A 22418-nucleotide genomic window follows, 5' to 3' on the forward strand; every position below is an offset into this window, starting at 1 on the left:
TATTTTTTTTTGCATTTAGTTATACTGTACTTATGTTAACTTTTTGAACTTAAATACAAATACATTGGACATAAAACAGACAATAGAATTGTAATACTAGTCATTAAGCTACCAATACAGACTGAAGTAATTAAAGCGGGTCATGTTTGCATGTTTGGAATTGTAACAGCTGAAATCAATAATATATAATATACATAATTAACCTGCGGGCAGCATTAAGTGAAGATGGGGGCCGCATGTTGCCCCCGGGCCACCAGTTGCCCATGTGTGTACTACAGCGTCACACAAAAGCATCAAAAGTAGCGGACCCGCAAGCTCGAAACGCAGCTCGAAACGCTTTTTGAGCGTTTTGAGCTTGTAGATCTGCTACTTTTGCAATTTTTTGGGAATCCTTAAAAGTAAGAGTTTTGGGACATGTGAGGTTTTCGCCCGACAGAGACGTGATGTAACTCGGTTAGCCCGAAATACCATCTGTCGGGTGCTGTTGTAGGCTAATTACTGCCAAGTCACTCTGGAAAAAAACAGCATCAGCCAAAACACCTAAAATGGCCACATACCTGCGGAAGATTGAAAGTGCGGCGTGTGACATTAATCACTTTGCTCACATACTGTACTGTATCTCCTTCCCAAATGGGAACATTCCTATCACTATCATCATATTAATATTACCTATTCGTTGCCGTCGGGCAGAACTTTTGATGTTTTATGGTAAATTAATGCCCTGGTTTGTCGTGCAAGAGTAGCGGAAATAGCCGTTCTATAAGCTCGCAACTCATCTCATTGCGACATGTTTGTGAGCTTGTAAATCTGCTATTTTAGCTTTTTTTCCCCCTTTTTTTTAAGTCTTAAGTGAAAAGTGGTTAAGTGTGTTTTATCAATATTGAACAATATCGAACCAATGGAAAGTATTAACAAGAACTTGTGACTAAATAATAACTACATTGGATTAATTTCCTGGAAAGTAATGTTTGTGGACATACAAGGTTTTGACCTAACAGTGACGCATTGTGTATGGGCTAATCCTTGGTTTATCAATTTCACTTTTTTTGGGGGTGGGGGGGAAGAAATGTTGGCTTAACGGTGCAGCTTCATGGACTTTTAAGGTTGTTGTTTTGGACATTGCATCCCTTTAAGCCTGCCTTTGTCTTTGGACTGCTCTCACTGTTGGCCGGAAAAGAGACAAACAATTACCTCGTCCACCTAATGCTGAACACATGAGGTGATATCTGCATGCTAATCAGTTGTTTATTGTCTGTACTCACTGACTTATCTATCGCTCTCTTTCGTTCTCTCTCTTTCTCTCTTTCATTTTGTCTACCTCTCTCTCCCTCTCTTTCTGGTGTGTCAGCGGGTGATGTCACCAACGAGTTGGTGAGGCACTTCCTAATCGAGAGCAGTCCTAAAGGGGTGAAGCTGAAGGGTTGTCCCAACGAACCTTACTTTGGTGAGTCATGGCCTCTGAGCCAAAACACACAAACTCACACACACACACACACACACACACACACACACAACACACAACACACACAAACATACACATACACATACACATACACATACACATACACATACACATACACATACACATACACATACACACACTCACGCACGCAGGCATGCACACACACACACACACGCGCGCGCACACGCTTCTATTACTGTACTTGTGAGGACACAACTTGCCATCCGGCCTGATATGCACAAATGACATGGAATTCTTAGATATCCCAATAGATGAACTCGTGTAGATGCTTTTCGATGTGTTATTTTTGACTGTAGTTGCTCTATTTCTGTCAGAGGAGTGTAATTAGTCACCGAGGGGCAGGCGGATTGCAGCCACACTGTAGGGGCAGGCGGACACTGTAGTGCACTCTGGCGCACTCTGGCGGCTGCACACAGGCAGTGCACGCACACACACAGAGCCACAGAGACGCCTCACACACACAACCCGAGCACGGTTGCATAGTAAGCTCCACTTGCTCCTTCCGCGTTCGCAATCAAAACATTTTAGGATGGCCATTTCAAGAATGCATTTTTTTTAAATGTTTTGCTAATTTTTAACCCTGACCCTGAAGCAGAAAATAGCCGATCTACAAGCTCACCAGCTCGCCACGCTGTGACGAAGTGGGAGCTTGTACATCAGCTATGTTCAGTGCACAACACTGGTGCTTAACCATTTTACCGTGTGCACGCATTCACACACACACACACACACACACACACACACACACACACACACACACACACACACACACACACACACACACACACACACACACACACACACACACACACACACACACTCTGCAGGCAAGTTTAGTAGCAAGTGAGTTTGTAGTTGTCTGTCTGTCTGTCTGTCTGGCTCTTCCAGCCTCCATAAAGACTAATCCTTCTATAATTACAGCACAGCGTTTGGGTTGAAGTCATCCAACTCATGTTCTCCCTACTAATTTCATCTCGAGGCAGAGTGACGTTTGTGCGCTTGCGTGCGCAGCACCGTGAGCATGTGTTTGTGTGCGAGCACGTTTCAAGGGGTGTGCATTTGACTGAGAGTGTGTGTTTTTGTGTGCGTTGGCGTGCCTGTGTGTGCTGTACATACACACACACGTGCATGTACTGTACTAAGCCTCAAGCCTCGGCTAGACAACTTTATCTACCCAATCTAAAAAGAAAACACCAAACACTTCTGGCAGGATGACTCCCCTTAAACCAGTGGTTCTTACAGTTGGGTCCGGGGACCCCCAGGGGTCCTTGAGGGGGTTCCAGAGGGTCCCCAGCAAGATTAGTTAACCCATTAAGACCTGACTTTTGATGCTTTAGAGCATTAATCTACGAAGAAAGCACAACAAGTTAGAATATGGAGATAAGAGGTTTCTACCGGACAGTAACGAGATGCATGTTGAATACTGTCTAGATACCAAACAGAATGCGTCCGTCGCAGCTTGTTTGGTATTATTTTGCAATAACTTCCTCTGCCATTGTTCATTGTTAGAAATGGGTAAACTATGCTGCCACCAAAATGAAAAATGACAGGAGCTCGACTCCCTACCCAAACTCAAAACTAACCTAAAAGAATTCCTTTGGTCAAAATAGTGAACACAGTTTAACTCCTTGAACATCTTGATAGTAGAATCCCCTGACCCCCCTCCCCTACTTTCTCTGTAAATATACCTTATGATTCTTCTGAGCTTTATTCCAATATCGTCACCTTGCTAAACTAATGGCCTAAGTCATTTTTTGAGGAAAATGATATTTTTGCCTAAGTCAGTTCCTCATGACACAGGCCACCTCTGGTAAAATCGCCCATCTCCTAATTGAAAAGGATCATGCTGTTCCCGCCCCTTTTAGTATAATGGCCTAACTCCCTAGTGTGACTTAGGCCAAAATAGGCCAAAAAATTGCCTAAATCATTTGGCCTACGTCAGATTTAATCCTATTTAAACCTATTTAAATATCTTATGTTACATAACTGACAGACAGTGTTATTTTAATTTTAATAATCATATTTCTTTATAAATGTTTTGGGTGAAATGATTAAGAAATATCATATAGTTTTGTTTTGGATCAGTTTTTTACTTTCTCTGAAAAACTTTAAAAAATGAGTTAGGCCATTAATATGTTTTGTAGTACATTTTGTGTTGTATTGTATTGTCTGTATTATACATATTACTGATGAATTGAGTGCAAGGACCACAATGGATTTTTGTGTTATCCTTTTAGCATAACCTTTGACTGTACTACCTGTACTGTTAATAATCATGTTAATAAAGTATTCAATCAATCAATCAATCAATCAATGATGATGAATACTGGAGGTGAATTAACTGTATGCTGTGTGTGTGTGTGTGTGTGTGTGTGTGTGTGTGTGTGTGTGTGTGTGTGTGTGTGTGTGTGTGTGTGTGTGTGTGTGTGTGTGTGTGTGTGTGTGTGTGTGTGTGTGTGTGTGTGTGTGTGTGTGTGTGTGTGTGTGTGTGTGTGTCCGACAGGCTGTCTGTCTGCCTTGGTCTACCAACATGCCATCACGCCACTGGCTCTACCCTGCAAACTGCTCATCCCCACCACAGGTCTGTGCAAATTAATGCAAAACGTCTTCATTTCAGGGTCCTTAGGGCTAATTCCTTTGAAAAGGGGCTCCGTGACATGAAGACATTTGAAAACCCTTCTGGGTTTTTTTTAGTAGTAGATTATTTGATATGCACTGCAGCTTAATCATTTGTAAATGTCAAACCTTTTTAAAGACTTCGTCTGTTTTGTGATAGCTATGATGACATTTTGTAGAATCGGTTTCAGGTCTTGATAGGTTAAATTAACACTCAGGACTCTCTCTCTCTCTGTCTCTCTCTGTATGCTGTATAGATCTCAATGAAGAGGTGTCTGAAGTGGCCACACCAGCAAACCCCCTGGCTGAACGGCTCAAACAAGGAGCAGGTGTGTATCCATTAGTGCATGTATTCAGTGAAACGGAGCCCTTTCAATTCTGCTCTCATGAGACTTGTTTCTAGATAAAAAAATGATTGCCTTGAAATGCCTGCACATAATGGGGTAGTTGATATAAATGGCTATGGGTAAAGAAAAAGGCAATACAAAAAAAAGCAATGACCTGGATATGGGTAAAAAGAAAAGCATGAAACATACTGTATGTGTGTCCACTGTCCAGATGAAACAGAAGATACTTATTATAGATCCTTAACTAGACAGTAATTTAAAGTCATACCGTGTAACGTTCACTTTAGTCGTCTGTTTTGGCGTCACTTCCCGTAGCACCGTTTATGCTGAAGGAACACTCAAAAAAGGAATGCTGCAGGGCCCTAGCGCCCAAGGATATTTTGGATTGCAACAACACATTGTCAGAAACGGTTTTTATTAACACATTGAATGCCAGAGTTTATTCATAATGTACTCACCCCTGTGCCAGCAATTTGCGTGTTTTTTATTTTTTTTATTTTGTAATTTTTCATTCAAATAAATGCTCTGATTGTGGTGTTAAGCACATACGACAGTTCCACCAGTAGAGAGCAGCAAATCCACACATTGATCACCTCGCTCGCCCCCTCCCAAACAGGCCCACGTCATATCCTGTCATTCACCGGATGTTATGTTTTCGACAATCCCTGATCCGCTGATCGGCCTGAAAACGATGTGATACACTACGACGATGACTGTTAGTCACCCGGACCAAAGAAAATATAAGTTGAGCTGTCCGTTTTTTATACTGTGTGAAAAACCGTGTTTTTCCCTATTCTGGCCGAAAATGACCGGAGAAAAACAATGTGACCCGGAAATGATTTTTTTTTTTACATCCGGCTCCGGGTGAGTGTGACGTAAGTGGAAAACGAAAGTGCTGATGAGAAATAAACAGAGCCGTGCGATCACAGATTAAACAATGAAAATTCAAAAGAACGCATCAATGCGTTCTTTTGAATTGCTGGCATTCAAGCGATGGATTTGAAAGAACGCATCGATGCGATCTTGGCAATCAATGTGTTAACGCTAAAATACATAAATAAATGCATTTCCGGTACATTTTCGGTGCCTCGTGAATAAGAATTGTGTTTAATAGTGTTGAGAGAAAAACACATTTATGTGGAATGGTTATTGTGTTAAAAAATAACTTTAGTTTATTTGAAAAACGTTACACAGTATGACTTTAATGTGAAGGAAAACACCAGTTTTCATGTTTCCTGACGCATACTCCCCCCAAATAACACCACTTCCTTGTTACTCCAGTCACAGTGCAAAAGGCCCCTGCTGATTCCCATGGTAAACCCTGTGTACATTCATTTGGATTGCTTCTTCTGGAATGCTACTCGTTTCCTTGAATGCTAGGTCTATTGTATGCATCAAAAATGTGTGTTTGAGTGTGCGTGCGTGCGTGCGTGCGTGTGTGTCCGCGAGTGTGTGCGTGAGGGCATGTTTGTGTGCTGCAGAATTTGTGTAGATTTGTGTCTTTCTTACAGTCTGTTAACATTGCCGTCTAGCTTTATGTCCAAATAGGGCAAACTGTTTGATGTGGAATGACGCTGGTTGATGGATGTCTTTCATGATTGTGTTCTATCTGACCAGCCTTGTCTGAGAGAGCATGCAGTGTAATGACAAGAATACAGCATTTAAATAAATATTATATAGGCTATATATATATTTGTGCATGAACAGGTCGATTAAAAAACATGTTACTTGACTTCATTAATGCCATTAACAAACAGTTTGTGCAGCCGTGACTGTATGCATAGGCTATTGTTTATTCCCATTATGACGTCTTCAAGAAACCTGTGTCCCCCTTGTCCTGTTTGTTCAGTTCAGTCTCTGCCAGTGGTGGAATAAGTATTTTTTACTTAAGTCAAAGTAGCAATGCCACGCTGTAAAAAATACTATGTTACAAGTAAAAGGCTTGTATAAAAAATTCATGTGAGTAATGCCGTCAAAATATATTTACAGAACCAAAGTGAAAAGTTCTAAATTCTTTTCCAATTTTGTCTAACTCTTTCAAAAATAGCAGATCTATACAAGCTCACAAAGTGTCACCATGCAACACGTTGTGAGCTTGTAGACTTGCTATTTTCGAATAGCCTCAGTATTACGAGCTTAGGTGGTTAATGCATGTTTTGCATCAATAATCTAAATCTGCCACCTAATTAGCTAAAGTTTTCAAATAATTGTAATGGAGTAAAAAAATAAGTACAATATTTGCCTCCGAGATGTAGTTGTGTATATTTTTTTTTACATACATAAGTAAAGTAAATGTACCTCGAAATTGTTCTGAAGTACAGTACTAAAGTAAAGTAAATGCACTTAGTGACTTTCCACCACTGGTTCAGTTCAGTCTCTCGCTGCAACAGAAAACAGCCGGTGACTTTGTGTGTCGTTGTTTTTCTTTCCTCTGTCCTCCCAGCATGCAACGTGCTGTACATCAACTCCGTAGAGATGGAGTCCCTGACGGGGCCCCAGGCCGTAGGCAAGGCCATCAGTGAGACGCTGGCCGCCACCACGGCCCCTACTGCCACCATCGTGCACTTCAAGGTGTCTGCGCAAGGCATCACGCTGACCGACAACCAGAGGAAGTGAGTTCAGGAGAACCTGCACGCTATAGGGCTGCAACCAGCGATTATTTTCCTAGCGTTTTTTTTCCCCTATCACATTTTAAAGACTCTGTAAACAGGAAGTATATCCTAACCCAGTGTGTGTAGGCCTATAAGCAGTATTATGTATTCAGTGTTTTTGTCAGACCGCGCTTGGTCCGCAGCCAAATATAATGTCAATTTGACATGAACGATATTGAGAACCAGTGCTTTAATGTTTAAAAAAAAACATTGTTTGTTTATTTTTGTAATTATTTGCACGTATGAAATTCAAAACACAAACTGACAAATGGAGACATGATCTAATGGTTGGTTGAGGAACATGCGGTCTGCAAACCACTGTAACGGGACACTTTGTACGCAGCTTTGCATTCGGCTCAGCCAAACATAAAGTGGCTTTCAGGGGATATTCATCAGCATTGTGGCTCCATTTGTTCCACAGGCTTTTCTTCCGACGGCACTACCCGAGCAACACTGTCACTTTCTGTGATATCGACCCTCAGGACAGAAAGTGAGTACCCCCACTACATACAGTACATTATACCAGTGATTCCCAAACAGTGGGTCAGGAGTCAGGACCCAATATCATTTTTTTTTTCAATTTCTTTGTTCCTTTTTTTCACAATTATTCATAAAATAAAATCTAAATTCTATTAAAAAAATACATCAATAAACTTTAGAAGTAGTGAAAATAGCAGATCTACAAGCTCGCGATGTGACGCGTTGTGAGCTTGTAGATCTGCTATTTTCCACTAGTCTGGGTCCCGGGAAAACATAACATTTCTCTTTTGGGTCACGACCAACAAAGTTTGAGAACCAGTGCATTAGACCACTTATTTTAAAACTTTTTTTCATTACAAGGACCCCCAGTTAACTGCATTAGGCCACATACCTCCTAATGTATGTACAAATGGAACCAAATGGACCCGTACGGATGAAAAATATATAAAAAGATGAAATATGGAGCTTTAAGGTTTCTTGCCCAACGTTTTTTTGTTTTGTTTTTTCCTGTAAATTAACGCCCTACTTGATCATACCAGGTCACACAAAAAGCATCGAAAGTAGCAGATCCACTCTGCTACTTTAGCTACTTTTTAATTTGAATCCCGAAAAGTAACAGTTTTGGACAATAATGAGGTTTCCCACCCGACAGAGACGAGCATATACAGTACTGTACAATATTTATATAGTACAGTACATGTTATATCTGGATGGGATATTATCTGAGCTTTTTGAATCGGTGTTCCAAAGAAAGTATGGCACTGAATGGCTCCTTTGTTCCCCGTGTTGCTCCAGTTGTCTCCTTTCACTGCTGCAGATATTATGTGAGTTTTAGGTGCATAGATGTTCCTGTTTCCTCATGTTCAGTGGTTTAAAGTAACTAAGTACATTTACTCAAGTACTGTACTTAACTCATTCAGTGCCACTGGCCAAAATTCATTGTAAAAAAAAAAACATTCAGTGCCACAGCCAAAATTCATTGTAAAAAAAAGTGCTTAGGAGCCGAGATACAGCCTTTTTCAGTAAGAAGTTAAACAAGAAGTGAATGGAGCAGAACATTTTCAAATCATCATATCTTGGGTTCTGAACATTTTTTTTTACGTTTTAGACGTCCTGTGGCACGGGGCTTATTACAACGGACGTTTTAGACGTCCAGTGGCACTGAATTTTGAGGTATTTTGTACAATACTGGAGTATATCCAGTTGTCACTACTTTTACTTCTACCCCACTACATATCAGAGGCAAATATTGTAATTTTACTCCACTACAATTATTTGAAAACATTAGTTGCTAGTTACTTACATGTAGTAGATTTAGATTGTTATACAAAACACACAGTAACCACTTAAAGGGTAATTTCACTTTCAGAAAAACTTTTGGTGATTTTATCATCTACTCAAGCCTTTGTGAGCCCCCCAGACAGTTTTTAAGTTGCTCGATTCAGTATTTGGATATTTGATTTTCATTTTATCAGACACGCCCCCTTCCTATACAAACCCATTATAACTTCAAACTCCATTTTAACCAGGTTAGATTCATCAAAAATACCCGTCCTTGGTTCTAGTGACTCACCCTGCCCTCCTAATGCGTGAGGGGGCCGTGTTTTTCCGAGATTTTTTTTCATTTATTATTATTATTATTATTTTTATGGTATTTTTTTTTTTCATTTTCAAAACAAAATATTACAAATAAATGAAAAAAGTAATCGAAAAACACGGCCCCCTCGCGTATTAGGGGGGGCGGTAGGAGACGGGTGAACCAAGGACGGGTGTTTTTGATGAATCTAACATGTTAAAAATGGAGTTTGAAGTTACAATGGGTTTGTATAGGAAGGGGGCGTGTCTGATAAAATGAATATCTAATATCTAAATATTGAATCAAGCAACTTAAAAACTGTCTGCTGGGCTCACAAAAGCCTGAGTAGACGATACAATCACCAAAAGTTTTTTTGAAAGTGAAATATCCCTTTAAGCCCTGCATACATTTCGTCCATTTGAAAATAGCAGATCTACAAGCTCACAATGCGTCGTGATGCGACGCATTATGAGCTTATAGAAGAATTTGAGTACTTTTCCCACCACTGCTCATGTTTAAAATTGCGTAAGCTAACATGAAATCTTCACCCCGTCTGTACAGGTGGAACAAGCCAGAGGGAGGCACAGCCAAGTAAGTGCATCACAATCTTATTCATATTATATTATGACTATTATACTTCTATGGTCCTTATCTTGGTAAAATTAACAATTAACAATTTGGTATAATTAACCCTTTAAGACCCAAGGCCGATTCTACAAATGTCTTCTAAATCCTTTTTTGAAAAAAATCTATGTTTTTTCATGTCAAGGACCTCCAAATGTATTTGGCAGCGGACCCCCATCTCAAAATATGTTGTTCCAGGGACCACTAGAAGCAAAGATTTGAGTTAAAAATGTTCGCTTTAAAAATATATATATTCAAAGATTTGCACACATTTTTACGATTTTTCAAAAATAGCAGATCTACAAGAGTGCGGCACTCGGTGCCGCGCTTGAGCTTGTATGTCTTCTTTTTTTTATAGCCAAAGAAATCTAAAATGACACAGATGACTAAGAGTGGGCACTTCGATGTAAAATTTGCTATTTTGTCCAAAAATGTATATTTGACTAATTGTTTCAAGTAATGTAAAGGACACATGATGTGAACATGCACGGTACATCATTATCAGACCTAAATTTATCCTGCAACTTCTTGTTTATGCCCAAAATGATTGGATATACAGGTTTTGTAACCCACTGCTGTAGAGAACTCGAGGAATTTGAAATTAGAATGATTATCACGGAGTGGGTTCATTGCTGTTGTGCGGTTCATGTAATCTGTCATGAGCTATTACCTGTCCTCGATCCCTAATCCAAATTGAAATGATACAGTACTCAAGAGTAGTGTATCATGTGAGCGATCATTACAATGGGCAAAACATTGGCCATTGTAATTGAAGTTTGAAATAATCTTGATAAGGATTTTAAGTCATATCACCCAGCCCTACTGAACACTGAGGCTAGGCAGCATAATAGATGGATAGATGGCTGGGCACAAGATAAAAGCATCCTTCCCGCTGCCAATGAGCTGGGCTGTTGGCAGAGGACGGTTGAGATTTGCAGAGGTCCTGTTCGGGGCTTTTGATCACAGCTGCCTCCGACCTTGTGGATTTACAACTGGGGTCCAAATCTGATCGCGATTTCACTGCGGTCTGGATAAAGTTTGAGCGTGTCTCCCCCCCTCAAAAGAAAAACTTCATTGGAGTCTATAAATGCACTAGTTTATGAGAATGATTTTATTTCCAGATTTTGTCTCCTTGGAGCCGAGGACGTACAGTATAGATTTTGTTTTATAATTATAATGTAGCCATTTCCTTTGTATTATAATATTTGCGGATGTGCCACATAATAATCCATTACACGCCTTTCCACTGAGGGACCATTATCCAAAACAGATTGTGTCAAAGAGGCTGAGGTCTTATCAGATATTAATGATTGATATATGTTTCTGTGTGCTATGCTACAGTAGATGCATGCGTAATTCATGGATCCACCAATGTATATGTCACAGTACGTTTGGAGAACCAGTACGATTGAAGACAGAGCGCTCGTTTTTAGGCACGGGGCTCCTTCGGGGCGAGGCGGGGCTTTTCGAGACAGGGTTTATTAGCGAGGCTCGCGAGGAGGAGGAGGAGGACGGCGCTGCGAGGCGGGGGGTTATTACGCGAGGCTCGCGAGGAAGAGGAGCCTCCTCCTCCTCCTCCTCCTCCTCCTCGCGTTTTAAACCGTCCCGTCCTCTCCTTCTCTCCTTCTCCTCCTCCGAGGAGGAGGAGAAGGAGAGCGCGGAGAGGCGGGGGTTTGATGCGCCGACGGAGACCTGTCTTTTGTTGTTCCCCCCCACATAGCAACCAGGAAGCTACGCTAGGGGAACCATAATATCTATGAGGGGAACGCTGAACACGCGTTCACACGCACGGCGCGCCGACTTAGTGGAGCTTGAGGCCGAGGAAGCGCGCCCTCGCGCCTCCAGGCGCGAGTGCCCGCGGTGACCGGCCGACGCTCCACTAGTCGACTCAGCGCCGTTTGATTTGTAAACCGATAGGGACAGAATAGTTCTTTTCATGGATCACTGTGTGTGTGTGTGTGTGTGTGTGTGTGTGTGTGTGTGTGTGTGTGTGTGTGTGTGTGTGTGTGTGTGTGTGTGTGTGTGTGTGTGTGTGTGTGTGTGTGTGTGTGTGTGTGTGTGTGTGTGTCAGGGAGAAAGTAAAACAAAAGCCAGAACACAATAAAAGTATCTAAACAGTCCTGCTTTCAATAAACCAAAAAAAGCATGAGCGCGTGCGCGTGTGTGTGCGCGTGTGTGTTTGTGTGTGTGTGTGTGTGTGTGTGGCCATATATGTTTGTGCACAAGCCTGGCTTGTGGCTCCCTCTAGTGCTGGGTGGGTGGTAAAAACGAGCGCGCATTCTTCAATCGTACTGGTTCTCCAATCATACTGTAACATATACACTGTTTTAAAGTGGGCTTGATGCCTGTACTCTGTATAGTGGCTTGAGCTGCAGCTATCGATTATTTTATTAGCGATTATTCCCATTATTATATAGATTACTCTGTGACTCACGGCATTGTAACTTTTAACCTAGTCTCGCGTAGCCAGACAACTATTCCACAATCTCTGAATGCTATATAGAGTCTGGAACTACACCTCCCGAAATTCGAGAGAGGAAGCTGGCACTTTCGTTCATGAAAATATATTAAAAAATATCTTTACATTTTGTTTTTTAATTTCCATTTCTGCTTAGCATCAAGCTATATATGCTTAGATGATTTTGATTTATATTAGGATGAATTTGCGCGACTGTAAAGACGAAACGGAAGTGGGGAGGAGGCTTCACATTCGCTTGCGAGTCCCAGACCGTATGACCGCAAACATTTGAAAATTGTGGGAGGCAACAGTCTGGCCACGCGAGCCACCACTTGTGAATCAGCTATTTTAACCATTTGTCGTATGACAAAAAATAAACAGGGCTTAAGTGATTAAAAGCCTTTACAAAGTATTTTTGTGTAAAGGTAGACAAGGGGTCATCTCGTATGATTCTGTGCTTCCAGGTTCTTTGGGTTCGTGGCACGGAAGCAAGGAAGCACAACCGACAACGTCAGCCACCTGTTCGCCGAGATGGACCCCGAACAGCCCGCCAGCGCCATCGTTAACTTCGTCTCCAAGATGATCAGCGCGCAGAAGCGATGAGAGGCTGACCAAAACAAGCAAGAACCCTGGCGCGCTTTTTTTTTTTCTTCTTTTTTTTTCAGCTTTGGTTGTTTCTTTTCTTTTTCCTTTTTCTTTTTAACCACACAGACACTTGTTTCTTATTTCAGGACAATTCAGCATTTTTATTTTATGCGTCACCTTATCTGTCTTTGTGGACCTTTCTCTGAAGCGAGCGTGTGAATGTTCTTTGTGAGCACAGGAGAGATAGAGGGAAGTGTGCGAGTAACGTGAAAGAGAGGTGAATAGATCAGTGGTTCTCAAATGTGGGGTCCAGGGACCCCCCCGGGGTCCTTGTGGGGGTTCCAGGGGGTCCCCAGCAAAAATGTTTAGTAACCCAAATATATACAGTACATAGGCTATTTGAAAATAGCTGATCTACAAGCTCGCAATGCATCCCATTGTGACACGTTGTGAGCTTGTAGACCGGGTAATTTCAAGATTTCTTGAAAATAGCCGGTCTACAATGGGGGGGGGCGGTGCCTGGCACAAAATATTTTCAAGTTGGGGGTCCACGGCCAAATACATGTTTGGGGGTCCTTGACATGAAAACGTTTGAGAACCACTGGAATAGATAGAAGTGTGTGTGTGTGTGTGTGTGTGTGTGTGTGTGTGTGTGTGTGTGTGTGTGTGTGTGTGTGTGTGTGTGTGTGTGTGTGTGTGTGTGTGTGTGTGTGTGTGTGTGTGTGTGTGTGTGTGTGTGTGTGTGTGTGTGTGTGTGTGTATGCGCGCGTGTTTCTGTGCATGTGCTTTTCTTCTCGGACGGACTCTTGGATGGACCAGAGGAAGTGCAGAGCGGGGGGGGGCGTGGCTGTGTGTGACGAGCGACGACGTGGGCGGGAGGCCGGTTTGATCTCCCTGGCAGGGTAACGCATGAACAGGACGAGGCAAATGTCGGCATGAGCAAAATTTTCGTTTTGCCATTGCATCATTTTGTTGTTTGTTCATTCTGATTTTATTTTTTTAAAGGAAGAAGTCAAGTTGTGCGATGCGAGGGTGGATTGTAAATCTTTACTGTTTCAGGCTTTTTTTTCTCGACTGGTCAACCAAAGAAAAAAATGAAAAAAAAAAAAAAAGTGGTCAGGGCGTATATAGTTTGCCACTGTCAGAGGGTTGAAAATGTTCTTTTGTAAAAGAAATATGGCTGCTTAATCAAATTTTACTGAACTGTTTCTGTCTCTATGTAATGATACTGTAGGTTGATTTCATCCTTGGTGCATCTTTGCCTTCTTGCATACAATGTTAAGAGGACTTTTTTTTTTTGCACACGGCAAGGTGAGTCAGTGTAAATATCCTAGATTGCTTTCCGAGTAGGTCTGTACTCAAAGAATTTTGGTGCCTGACTTTTTTTTTTTTTTTTTTTAATGAAGAGCTTTCTAAGGAAAGAGAGAAAGAGAAAAAAAAGAAAAAGAAAAAAAAAGAAAACATCCCAGCTCTCTCATATATGCAAATGCCCAAAACGTTGAATGATTGTTCTGCCAATTTCAAACAGTTCCAGTGTTCTGTCGTATGTAGTAAAAAAAAAAAAAAGGCAGTAAATTGTCTTGTTCAACCACCATGCAGCTGTGGTGTCATCCAACAAGTCGAGGTGGGGAGAGTTTTGTTTCCTCACCAGTTCTGTGATAGAAAGAGAGACCAGTGGTGGAAGAAGTGCTCGGATTTATTTTACTTAACCAGTTAAGACCTGAGGCCGCTTCTAAACATTTTCTAAATCCTAACAGTTTTTCGGGAAAAAAATTAAAATAATAATTTTCACGATTTAAAAAAAATTGCAGATCTACAAGCTCGTAGCGCGGCACTCGGTGCCGCGCTATGAGCTTGTACATCTGCTATTTTTGAATAGCCTAAAGAAATCTAAAAGTGACACAGATGCGTTCCAGGTATTAATGGGTTAAGAAAATGTTTGCAGAATCTGAATAAATTTTATTGTTTCATCACAGGTAACAATACAACAGTGTACAAATACTTGTGCTTACTACAAGTAAAAGTGCTGTTTTAAAAATGTCACTTGAGTAAAAGTACAAGACTATTGGCATCAAAATATACTTAAAAGAACACAACGTTTTTCAAGGTTTTCAAAATAGACAAAATATTAAAATGGGGCTGTATACTACAGTTGAAGTATAAAGTATAGAAAAATGTACATGAAACAAAAGTACCTCAAAATTGTACTTCAGCACAGTACTTAAGTACAGTACATGTACTAAGGTACTTTCCACCACTGAGGGAGACACCAGTTAGTTGGTCATGATTGACTGATTCAGTGCACCCAAACAGCCTCCTTTCTTTTTTTGAATGTTTTTTACAATATACTTTGTCGCACGCACAGAACTGATCTTCAAGCTAACAGCGTGGCGCGTTGTTGACTTTAAGATCAGTTATTGTATGCAAGCGACACCGTCATACGACGGATTATAAATTATCAGCCATTAGCATCCTAATATGCCAGCCTTACTATAGGCCACAGCTTGCACTTGTGTACACACACTATTCCACTCATCCTCGAAGGGCTAAAAAGGGTTTTAAGATGAGAATCTTCACAGCCAATGGTTGCACTACTGTCACGCTCTCCATCTTTTTTTTATTTGATTTTTTATATATATATATTGCTGTTGAAAATCTCCGCCGAACCTACTGAGGGCGCTATTACCACAGAGAGAAGCTACTATCAATAATGTTACGCATCACATCAGCCGGCCGAAACTGTTAACAACCACATCCTACCCGAAAGTAAGCTATACAGTACATATAAATATACCTATATAAATATATATTGAAAAAAAAAAAAAAACTTCCAAACAGTGACTAAAATATTTATTATTTGTTTTTGTTTTTTTGCTCTGTTGCTCTATGTTAACCTGTATACATGTATTATATCGTATACATCTAGATTACTGAAAGCAAGGAAAAAATGCTCTTTATTTTGGCTAAACCTTTGAAATCACCAGATTTTGAACTGCGTTGAAATATGGTGTAAAGTGTGTGCATTTTAAAGTGTATCACTGTCGTTTTTGATGTTTGTTTTTTGTTTTTCCACAGCATTACTTTTACTATGTTAACATTCTTTTTTTTCCCTAGCATCGAAAATTATTGGGGTAGGCTTTGTTTTTGATACACAGTAAAATCCTCAGTGTTTTAACACTGATGATTTTACAGTGTTGAGTGGACAAAATACTTAAGTGTAAAAGTTTTTCGTGACAAAGGGGTCAAAATGGAGTTATCCTGAAGTGTTGCCAACAGATTGTTTTTGCCTAACTTAATTAAACCTGCCTAAAAAATTCATTGTCCAAGTTTAGCACTTAAATGTTGTAGGAATAATGTAAACGAACAATGCATTTCCATTTGTCAAATTGTAAGAACACACAGACTTTGACCGACTAAATGTCAACAGAGTCATTTGCATGCATGGAAGCAGAAATACTATTGTGAAAAGAAGAAAATAAATGACAAAATGGCACACAGCACCATCAAACGCATCCCTATAAGGCCCCTTGCAGGGGACAAACGCCCTGTGTCTATGAACTTAGTGTGTAGCTGCTGCCCTCATGTGGTGTAGAGAAATATTACAAGTAACCCACATAATTATAATACAGTGTTTTAACTGTAATAGCAACTCAAATTATTGTTTGAGTTAAAAAGGATTTGCTAATTGAAAAAAGTACTAAAAAAATGTAAGGTTTCATTTTTTACATAATGCTCATTTACTAAAAATGAGTTTTGCTTGTATTCAGCCTTGCATAAGGACTGAATAGTATTAGGGACATGACTCCTTTTTTTATTGCCTGTTACACAAGGTCCTATTAGTTGACAGCATGATAATACCTGTTCAGAAGAGGCCTGCAATTACAGCCTATACTGTACCTTGACTCAGAGGTCAGTCTAGATTAAAATAAAAAATAAATAAAATATAGCGCTTATGGGGCGCTTTTGTATCAGACTAGAATGTTCCATAATTTAACTGCGAGAGAGCCTGCATGCTCAAGTCAAGTTGTGTTCCCTTATACCGCTGTTGACTAGTCTTCACGTTTTCCTGCTAAACTGCAGGGATTCTCCCATGATACAATAGAGAAAAAAGAGAAATGACGCCTGTAATTTTCTGTATCTTATCTGTCTACGAGGACAAAAGAGTACATTTTTGCATAAGAAATGCTTGTTTTGGGGGGGGAATTCTCCACAACAAATCGAATGTTAGCCTCAAGCCTCGATTCATACTTCGTCGCACGGCGGTGTCGCGTGTCGAAAACAGAAGACCTACAAGCTCACAGCATGTGTGAGCTTGTAGGTCTGCCATTTTCGCCACGCGACACTGTCGTGTGACGGAGCGTAAATTAGGCATTACGTTGCCAAGAAGGAAACTCCAGTGGCATGATGTGTTCAGATCAGTCTGGACATATAGAATGTGTGTGTGAATGAGCTACTATGCTTGTATAGAACCTTGTATTTTTTTGTTTGGTATATTGTATGGTTTTTATTATTTCTGAGGAAAAAAACACATTAAAAAGCAATACAAATCACAATGTAACTGCGCTGTGTAAATTTTATTTCTAAAGGCTTTCATGAACCATGGGGATCCTATGCCAGGGCAAATATTCGGTGAAAATGACCGGTATGCAAGTTCACAACGCGTGGCATAGCGCCCCGTTGGGACCTTGTAGATCTGCTATTATCAGCTAAAAGGTGTGGTGCAAACTACAAGATCTGAACTTGTTCTTAAACTAAAGAAAGAGACCCCAACAGACAAATCATCTAATATAGAGGTAATATTCAGTCTTATAAAAGAAAAAGCATTACAAGTGGAGATACCAAAGAAGTGGATGGTGTTGCACACAGATTTCAGACATCAAACCTTACTGTACATTAAGTGCTTTTGGAATAGAATAGAACACTTGGACGTGTACAGTAGTATAAAGTCGTCTATGGAAATGTGGAGTCCTGATGGTACGCAGATTAATAAAACACGAGTATACTGTATATTCTTTCATACAATGTTTTTACTGGGATGTCTGTAAAAATCTAATTGTAAAATATTAATGGAGCAGATGGAATACCAGAGCAATGAGGATCTTTAAGCTGAAGCTACGTGTTACACAAAGTAGAATTCAGAAGATCATTCACAAACATCTACAGTCATCTCTCAAGACATATGTTGTTGTTAGTAGGAATAAACGCAAAAGCACCCAGGAGGAAGAGGACTAAAAAAGGGGAGGAGCCAAACCGAGTTCCTGTTTCTACACAAAAAGATGAATGGGTTCCTAGATTGCATCTACAGTAATGCAGATATGATATTGCCTTTGCCTTTGTAAACTACCCTCCGTCTTGTATCTATTTTTAGTCTTGTCCAAGAAGGATGTCCCAAGTGCATACCCCTACATTATAGAGAGCAATTGCCTGGGTGTAGCACGAAGTATAGTGTTCAACAGTGGTGGAAGAAGTACTCACATTTTGTACTTAACATTTTGTAAGTAAAAGTAACAATACCACAATGTAGACAAATAAAAGTCTGGTATTCAAAATGTAGAATGCCCCCTTTCACAATTTTCCAAATGTGTAAAAATGCTTTGAAAATAGCAGATGTCGTACTTCGAAAATTACGTAGATGTCTGTACCTTCCTTTTATATACCTTGTGATGTATGTGAAATACATTGTATAGCACTTTAAAGGGTCAAAGACTGGACAGGTGTTTTAGAATGCAGTCCATTTACCATAAAAGAGCAACAACAGTCCTACTGAAAAACTGAAGGAATAGCTTAAACATTCTGCACTTTGAAGATGTCACAAGAGAGAACCCATCATGATACTACTACCACTGAGATTAGTTTTTATCCCCTTATAGTTTATAGATTGAGTGACTTCACCAACCCCGTCTACAATTCCGTATCAACCAATATGCTGATTACTACAGAGCAGCTCCCCAGCCAATCAGTGTCCTATAAAAAGAGGGCCATTAGGGAGTAATCAGTTAGTGGCTGTCTGTGGGAAAGAAGGTTACACCTGAACTTCTCAAGTGAGAAACAAACTGTGGTTTTCAGTTATACTAAGCGGGGAAAAACGACAAAATGGTGAGAGTGAGTCAGTCACTTCTTTACTGATGTCCAAAACGAATGATGCATACTAGGCTATGCATCTATAGCCTATAGATCAAACAAGACTATTGTGTGTACCTGTGTGAACTAATGGAACCATGCAGCACTTCTTTCTTCTGTTGTAGGGGGGGGGTTTGCATGACCATATTTTCATACCCCCAAACCAAGACCCTTAACATAATTTGGATGTAGGCCTGCACGCTATAGATGTTTTCATCATAATGGGGAACATTGCATTGCAGCCATATTGACGTAGCTAAATATTTCTATAATGTTACTTCCTTGACATGTGGTTTGTGTTGAGGTCAAACCCTAGTGTCACCATTTTAGGCTAATGTGTAACAAAATAATATTGCAAAAATGGCTGCTCTATAAGCTCGCAACACATCGTTGTGAGCTTGTATTTTGACCTACAAGCTATTGGCAATACCTTCACAGGCTCTGCTACACTAAATGGAACACAACCTTAATTTGTAGCATTGCTAACACCTGTGACTGTTGCCAATATAGCTTGTAAGTCAAAATAGCCAAAATACAAGCTCACAAATTTTTTTTGTGAGCTTATAGATCATTTTTACACATTAGCCCCAAATGGGGACACCATGGGTTAATGTACTGTACATTTCTAATTGAGTTTTTTTTTTAAATGTATCGCTCATTAACAGTCCATATCATGGATACGTGATATACCTTTGTCTCACCTGATTGATCTCTCTCCCCCCTGCCCCCTCTTCCCCTTTTTTATGGAAATGACAAACGATAGGGCTTGCACAAACTATGCATTTGTTTTACACGTGAGGTGACAACTTTCATTCCAAATTGTGATTATTAGACGGTCTACTTTTCCCTAAAAGAAAATGTGCATCAATGTGGTTCCCCTCCAGCAAATCAAACCCAGCATTGGCCCACCTGTGTTGATTAAGGTTGGGCCTTCGTCTCTGCAACATTAGTTCCATCGCTTTCCAAAGGCACGCTGGATGTCCACAACAGCCTGTACTGTCCTGTAGATAAAATCGTCTTGCCCCTATTCAGAATTCTCATTCTCTTACAGTGCAATTAACTAACTCTCTGTCTCTCTCTGCAGCGTGAGTGTCTGTCCATTCATGTTGGCCAAGCCGGAGTCCAGATCGGTAACACTTGCTGGGAGCTTTACTGTCTGGAGCATGGCATCCAGCCTGATGGACAGATGCCCAGTGATAAGACTGTTGTAGGTGGTGACTCCTTCAGCACTTTCTTCAGTGAGACTGGATCAGGAAAGCATGTCCCCAGAGCCGTCTTTGTTGACCTGGAACCCACTGTCATTGGTCAGTTAAACCATTTACCAATCCCTTGCAACTTTAAAGGAATACTTTTCCTATACATTACTCCCCATGAAGCCTTAAATTCATTAGTTTTTTTGGCGCATTCCTGAGCCGATAATCCAATATTTGACTTGATAGGAGACCAATCTTAACAGAGCAAAAGTATATTTATAACATTCTTTGAACCTGGCTCATAGGCCTCTCAGTGAGTTTATATAATTATTTTAATAGTTTTGCATTGGTCTCTTAGACTGCAGCGGACACCGCAAATATTTAATTATTGACTCAGGAATGCGACAAACTAAAGAATCATGAATTCAAGGCTTCATGGGATGAGTATTCCTTTAATAAAAGCTTTGAATAAAACAAAGCATTTTATGATTGTCAACCATTTCCTTTAAACCTTCCATTGACAGATGAGATCCGTAAAGGACCGTACCGCCAGCTATTCCACCCTGAACAGATGATCACAGGAAAGGAGGATGCAGCCAACAACTATGCCCGCGGACACTACACCATCGGCAAGGAGGTCATTGACCTGGTGCTGGAGCGAATTCGGAAGCTGGTGAGGGCCTTAATGAATTAAATGTTATTAGCAAAGTGCTTAAATTCAGCTTTAAAGGTAGGGTAAGTGATATTTTTTGGTTAAAACAAAGTTTTTTGTTAAAAGGTTAAAATACTATATTCTGATAGTAATCATTGCTATAGAGTGTTTGTTCAGTAACAGGAGTCTCCCTGTCTCTACAGCTCTTTAATAAACAGAAAATACATTTTTCGGTAGGTGTCAAAATCTCAGCCAATCAGGAGAAAGTACCAATTTTTAAGCTTAATTTGTATAGTGTTCCAATTTTGTCTGCTCATTTCTTAGTGTCATCACTTCCAATTTCACTTGTTTAGTCTGTATCCTGATTGAGTTCTCTGTCCTGGTTGGATAAAATTGGATATGAAACTGAAACGAAAATGCAAATGCATTTTCTGTTTAATAAAGAGGTGGAGAGACAAGGAGACTCCTAATACTGAACAAACACTCTATAGCAATGAGTACTATCAGAATATAGAGCTATTTAACACTTATTTTAACCAAAGCAAATCACTTACCCTACCTTAACTGATTAAAGGCAACTTTTTTTTCCTTTTTTTCCCTCTCCAGGCTGACCAGTGCACTGGCCTCCAAGGGTTTCTCATCTTCCACAGCTTTGGTGGTGGCACCGGCTCTGGTTTTGCTGCCCTGCTGATGGAGAGGCTCTCTGTTGATTATGGGAAAAAGTCCAAACTTGAGTTTGCCGTCTACCCGGCTCCCCAGGTGTCCACAGCTGTAGTGGAGCCCTACAACGCCATCCTGACCACCCACACCACCCTGGAGCACTCAGACATTGCCTTCATGGTGGACAACGAGGCCATCTTTGACATCTGCCGCAAGAACCTGGACGTCGAGAGGCCGTCCTACATCAACCTCAACAGGCTCGTCAGTCAAACTGTGTCTTCGATCACCGCCTCCCTTCGCTTTGACGGAGCTCTGAACGTCGACCTGACGGAGTTCCAGACCAACTTGGTGCCTTACCCTCGTATCCACTTCCCTCTGACCACCTATGCCCCAGTCATCTCTGCCGAGAAGGCGTATCACGAGCAAATGTCGGTTGCCCAGATCACCAACGCCTGCTTCGAGCCGGCCAATCAGATGGTGAAGTGCGATCCCCGTCATGGTAAATACATGGCCTGCTGTCTGCTGTACCGTGGCGATGTGGTGCCCAAAGATGTCAACTCTGCCATTGCAGAAATCAAGACCAGACGCAGCATCCAGTTTGTAGACTGGTGCCCCACAGGCTTCAAGGTGGGCATCAACTACCAGCCTCCCACCGTGGTTCCTGGAGGAGACTTGGCCAAGGTCCAGAGGGCTGTGTGCATGCTCAGCAACACCACAGCCATCGCAGAGGCCTGGGCCCGCCTTGACCACAAGTTTGACCTGATGTACGCCAAAAGGGCCTTTGTCCACTGGTATGTCGGCGAGGGGATGGAGGAGGGAGAGTTCTCTGAGGCTAGGGAGGACATGGCTGCCCTAGAGAAGGATTACGAAGAGGTGGGCGCTGACAGTGCTGGGGCAGAGGATGAGGATGAGGAGGAATTCTAGGCCACTCTTGTCTTCCGGTTTGCCGTTGGCCAAAAGTAATGGAATGGGG

The 22418-nt window shown here is 41.0% G+C and overlaps 2 protein-coding genes across 13 annotated transcripts in view; both read left to right on the top strand.

The window, feature by feature from the left end:
- Positions 1-17373, top strand: part of tns1b (tensin 1b) — a 320096-nt gene extending 302723 nt beyond the window's left edge. For 7 of the 12 annotated variants that reach the window (XM_080456570.1, XM_080456566.1, XM_080456573.1 and 4 more), the window contains 8 exons: positions 1349-1444; positions 3987-4064; positions 4357-4428; positions 5728-5760; positions 6890-7058; positions 7519-7587; positions 9715-9744; positions 12700-17373. In XM_080456570.1, the coding sequence (XP_080312696.1) occupies positions 1349-1444; positions 3987-4064; positions 4357-4428; positions 5728-5760; positions 6890-7058; positions 7519-7587; positions 9715-9744; positions 12700-12838 (686 nt within the window). In that variant the 3' untranslated portion in view covers positions 12839-17373. The remainder of the gene's footprint in view (positions 1-1348; positions 1445-3986; positions 4065-4356; positions 4429-5727; positions 5761-6889; positions 7059-7518; positions 7588-9714; positions 9745-12699) is intronic. The other 5 variants (XM_080456569.1, XM_080456572.1, XM_080456567.1 and 2 more) reach the window with 2 other exon arrangements.
- Positions 17374-18912: 1539 nt separating this feature from the next.
- LOC308073662 (tubulin alpha chain-like) lies at positions 18913-22418 on the top strand. Its single transcript, XM_080412692.1, has 4 exons — positions 18913-18916; positions 20025-20244; positions 20658-20806; positions 21392-22418. The coding sequence occupies exons 1-4, from the start codon at positions 18914-18916 to the stop codon at positions 22367-22369; spliced, it is 1350 nt and encodes a 449-aa protein (XP_080268818.1). The 5' UTR covers position 18913; the 3' UTR covers positions 22370-22418.

This window comes from Gymnoscopelus braueri, assembly GCF_963280865.1.
Source record: "Gymnoscopelus braueri genome assembly, chromosome: 18".
NCBI classification, from domain to species: Eukaryota; Metazoa; Chordata; class Actinopteri; order Myctophiformes; family Myctophidae; genus Gymnoscopelus; species Gymnoscopelus braueri.

What these genes read in the sequence shown, in the direction of transcription:
- LOC308073662 (XM_080412692.1), top strand. An exon ending in CCTGGAACCCACTGTCATTG is followed by an intron (nt 20,245 to 20,657) that starts GTCAGTTAAACC and finishes TTCCATTGACAG; the next exon opens with ATGAGATCCGTAAAGGACCG. An exon ending in TGGAGCGAATTCGGAAGCTG is followed by an intron (nt 20,807 to 21,391) that starts GTGAGGGCCTTA and finishes TTCCCTCTCCAG; the next exon opens with GCTGACCAGTGCACTGGCCT.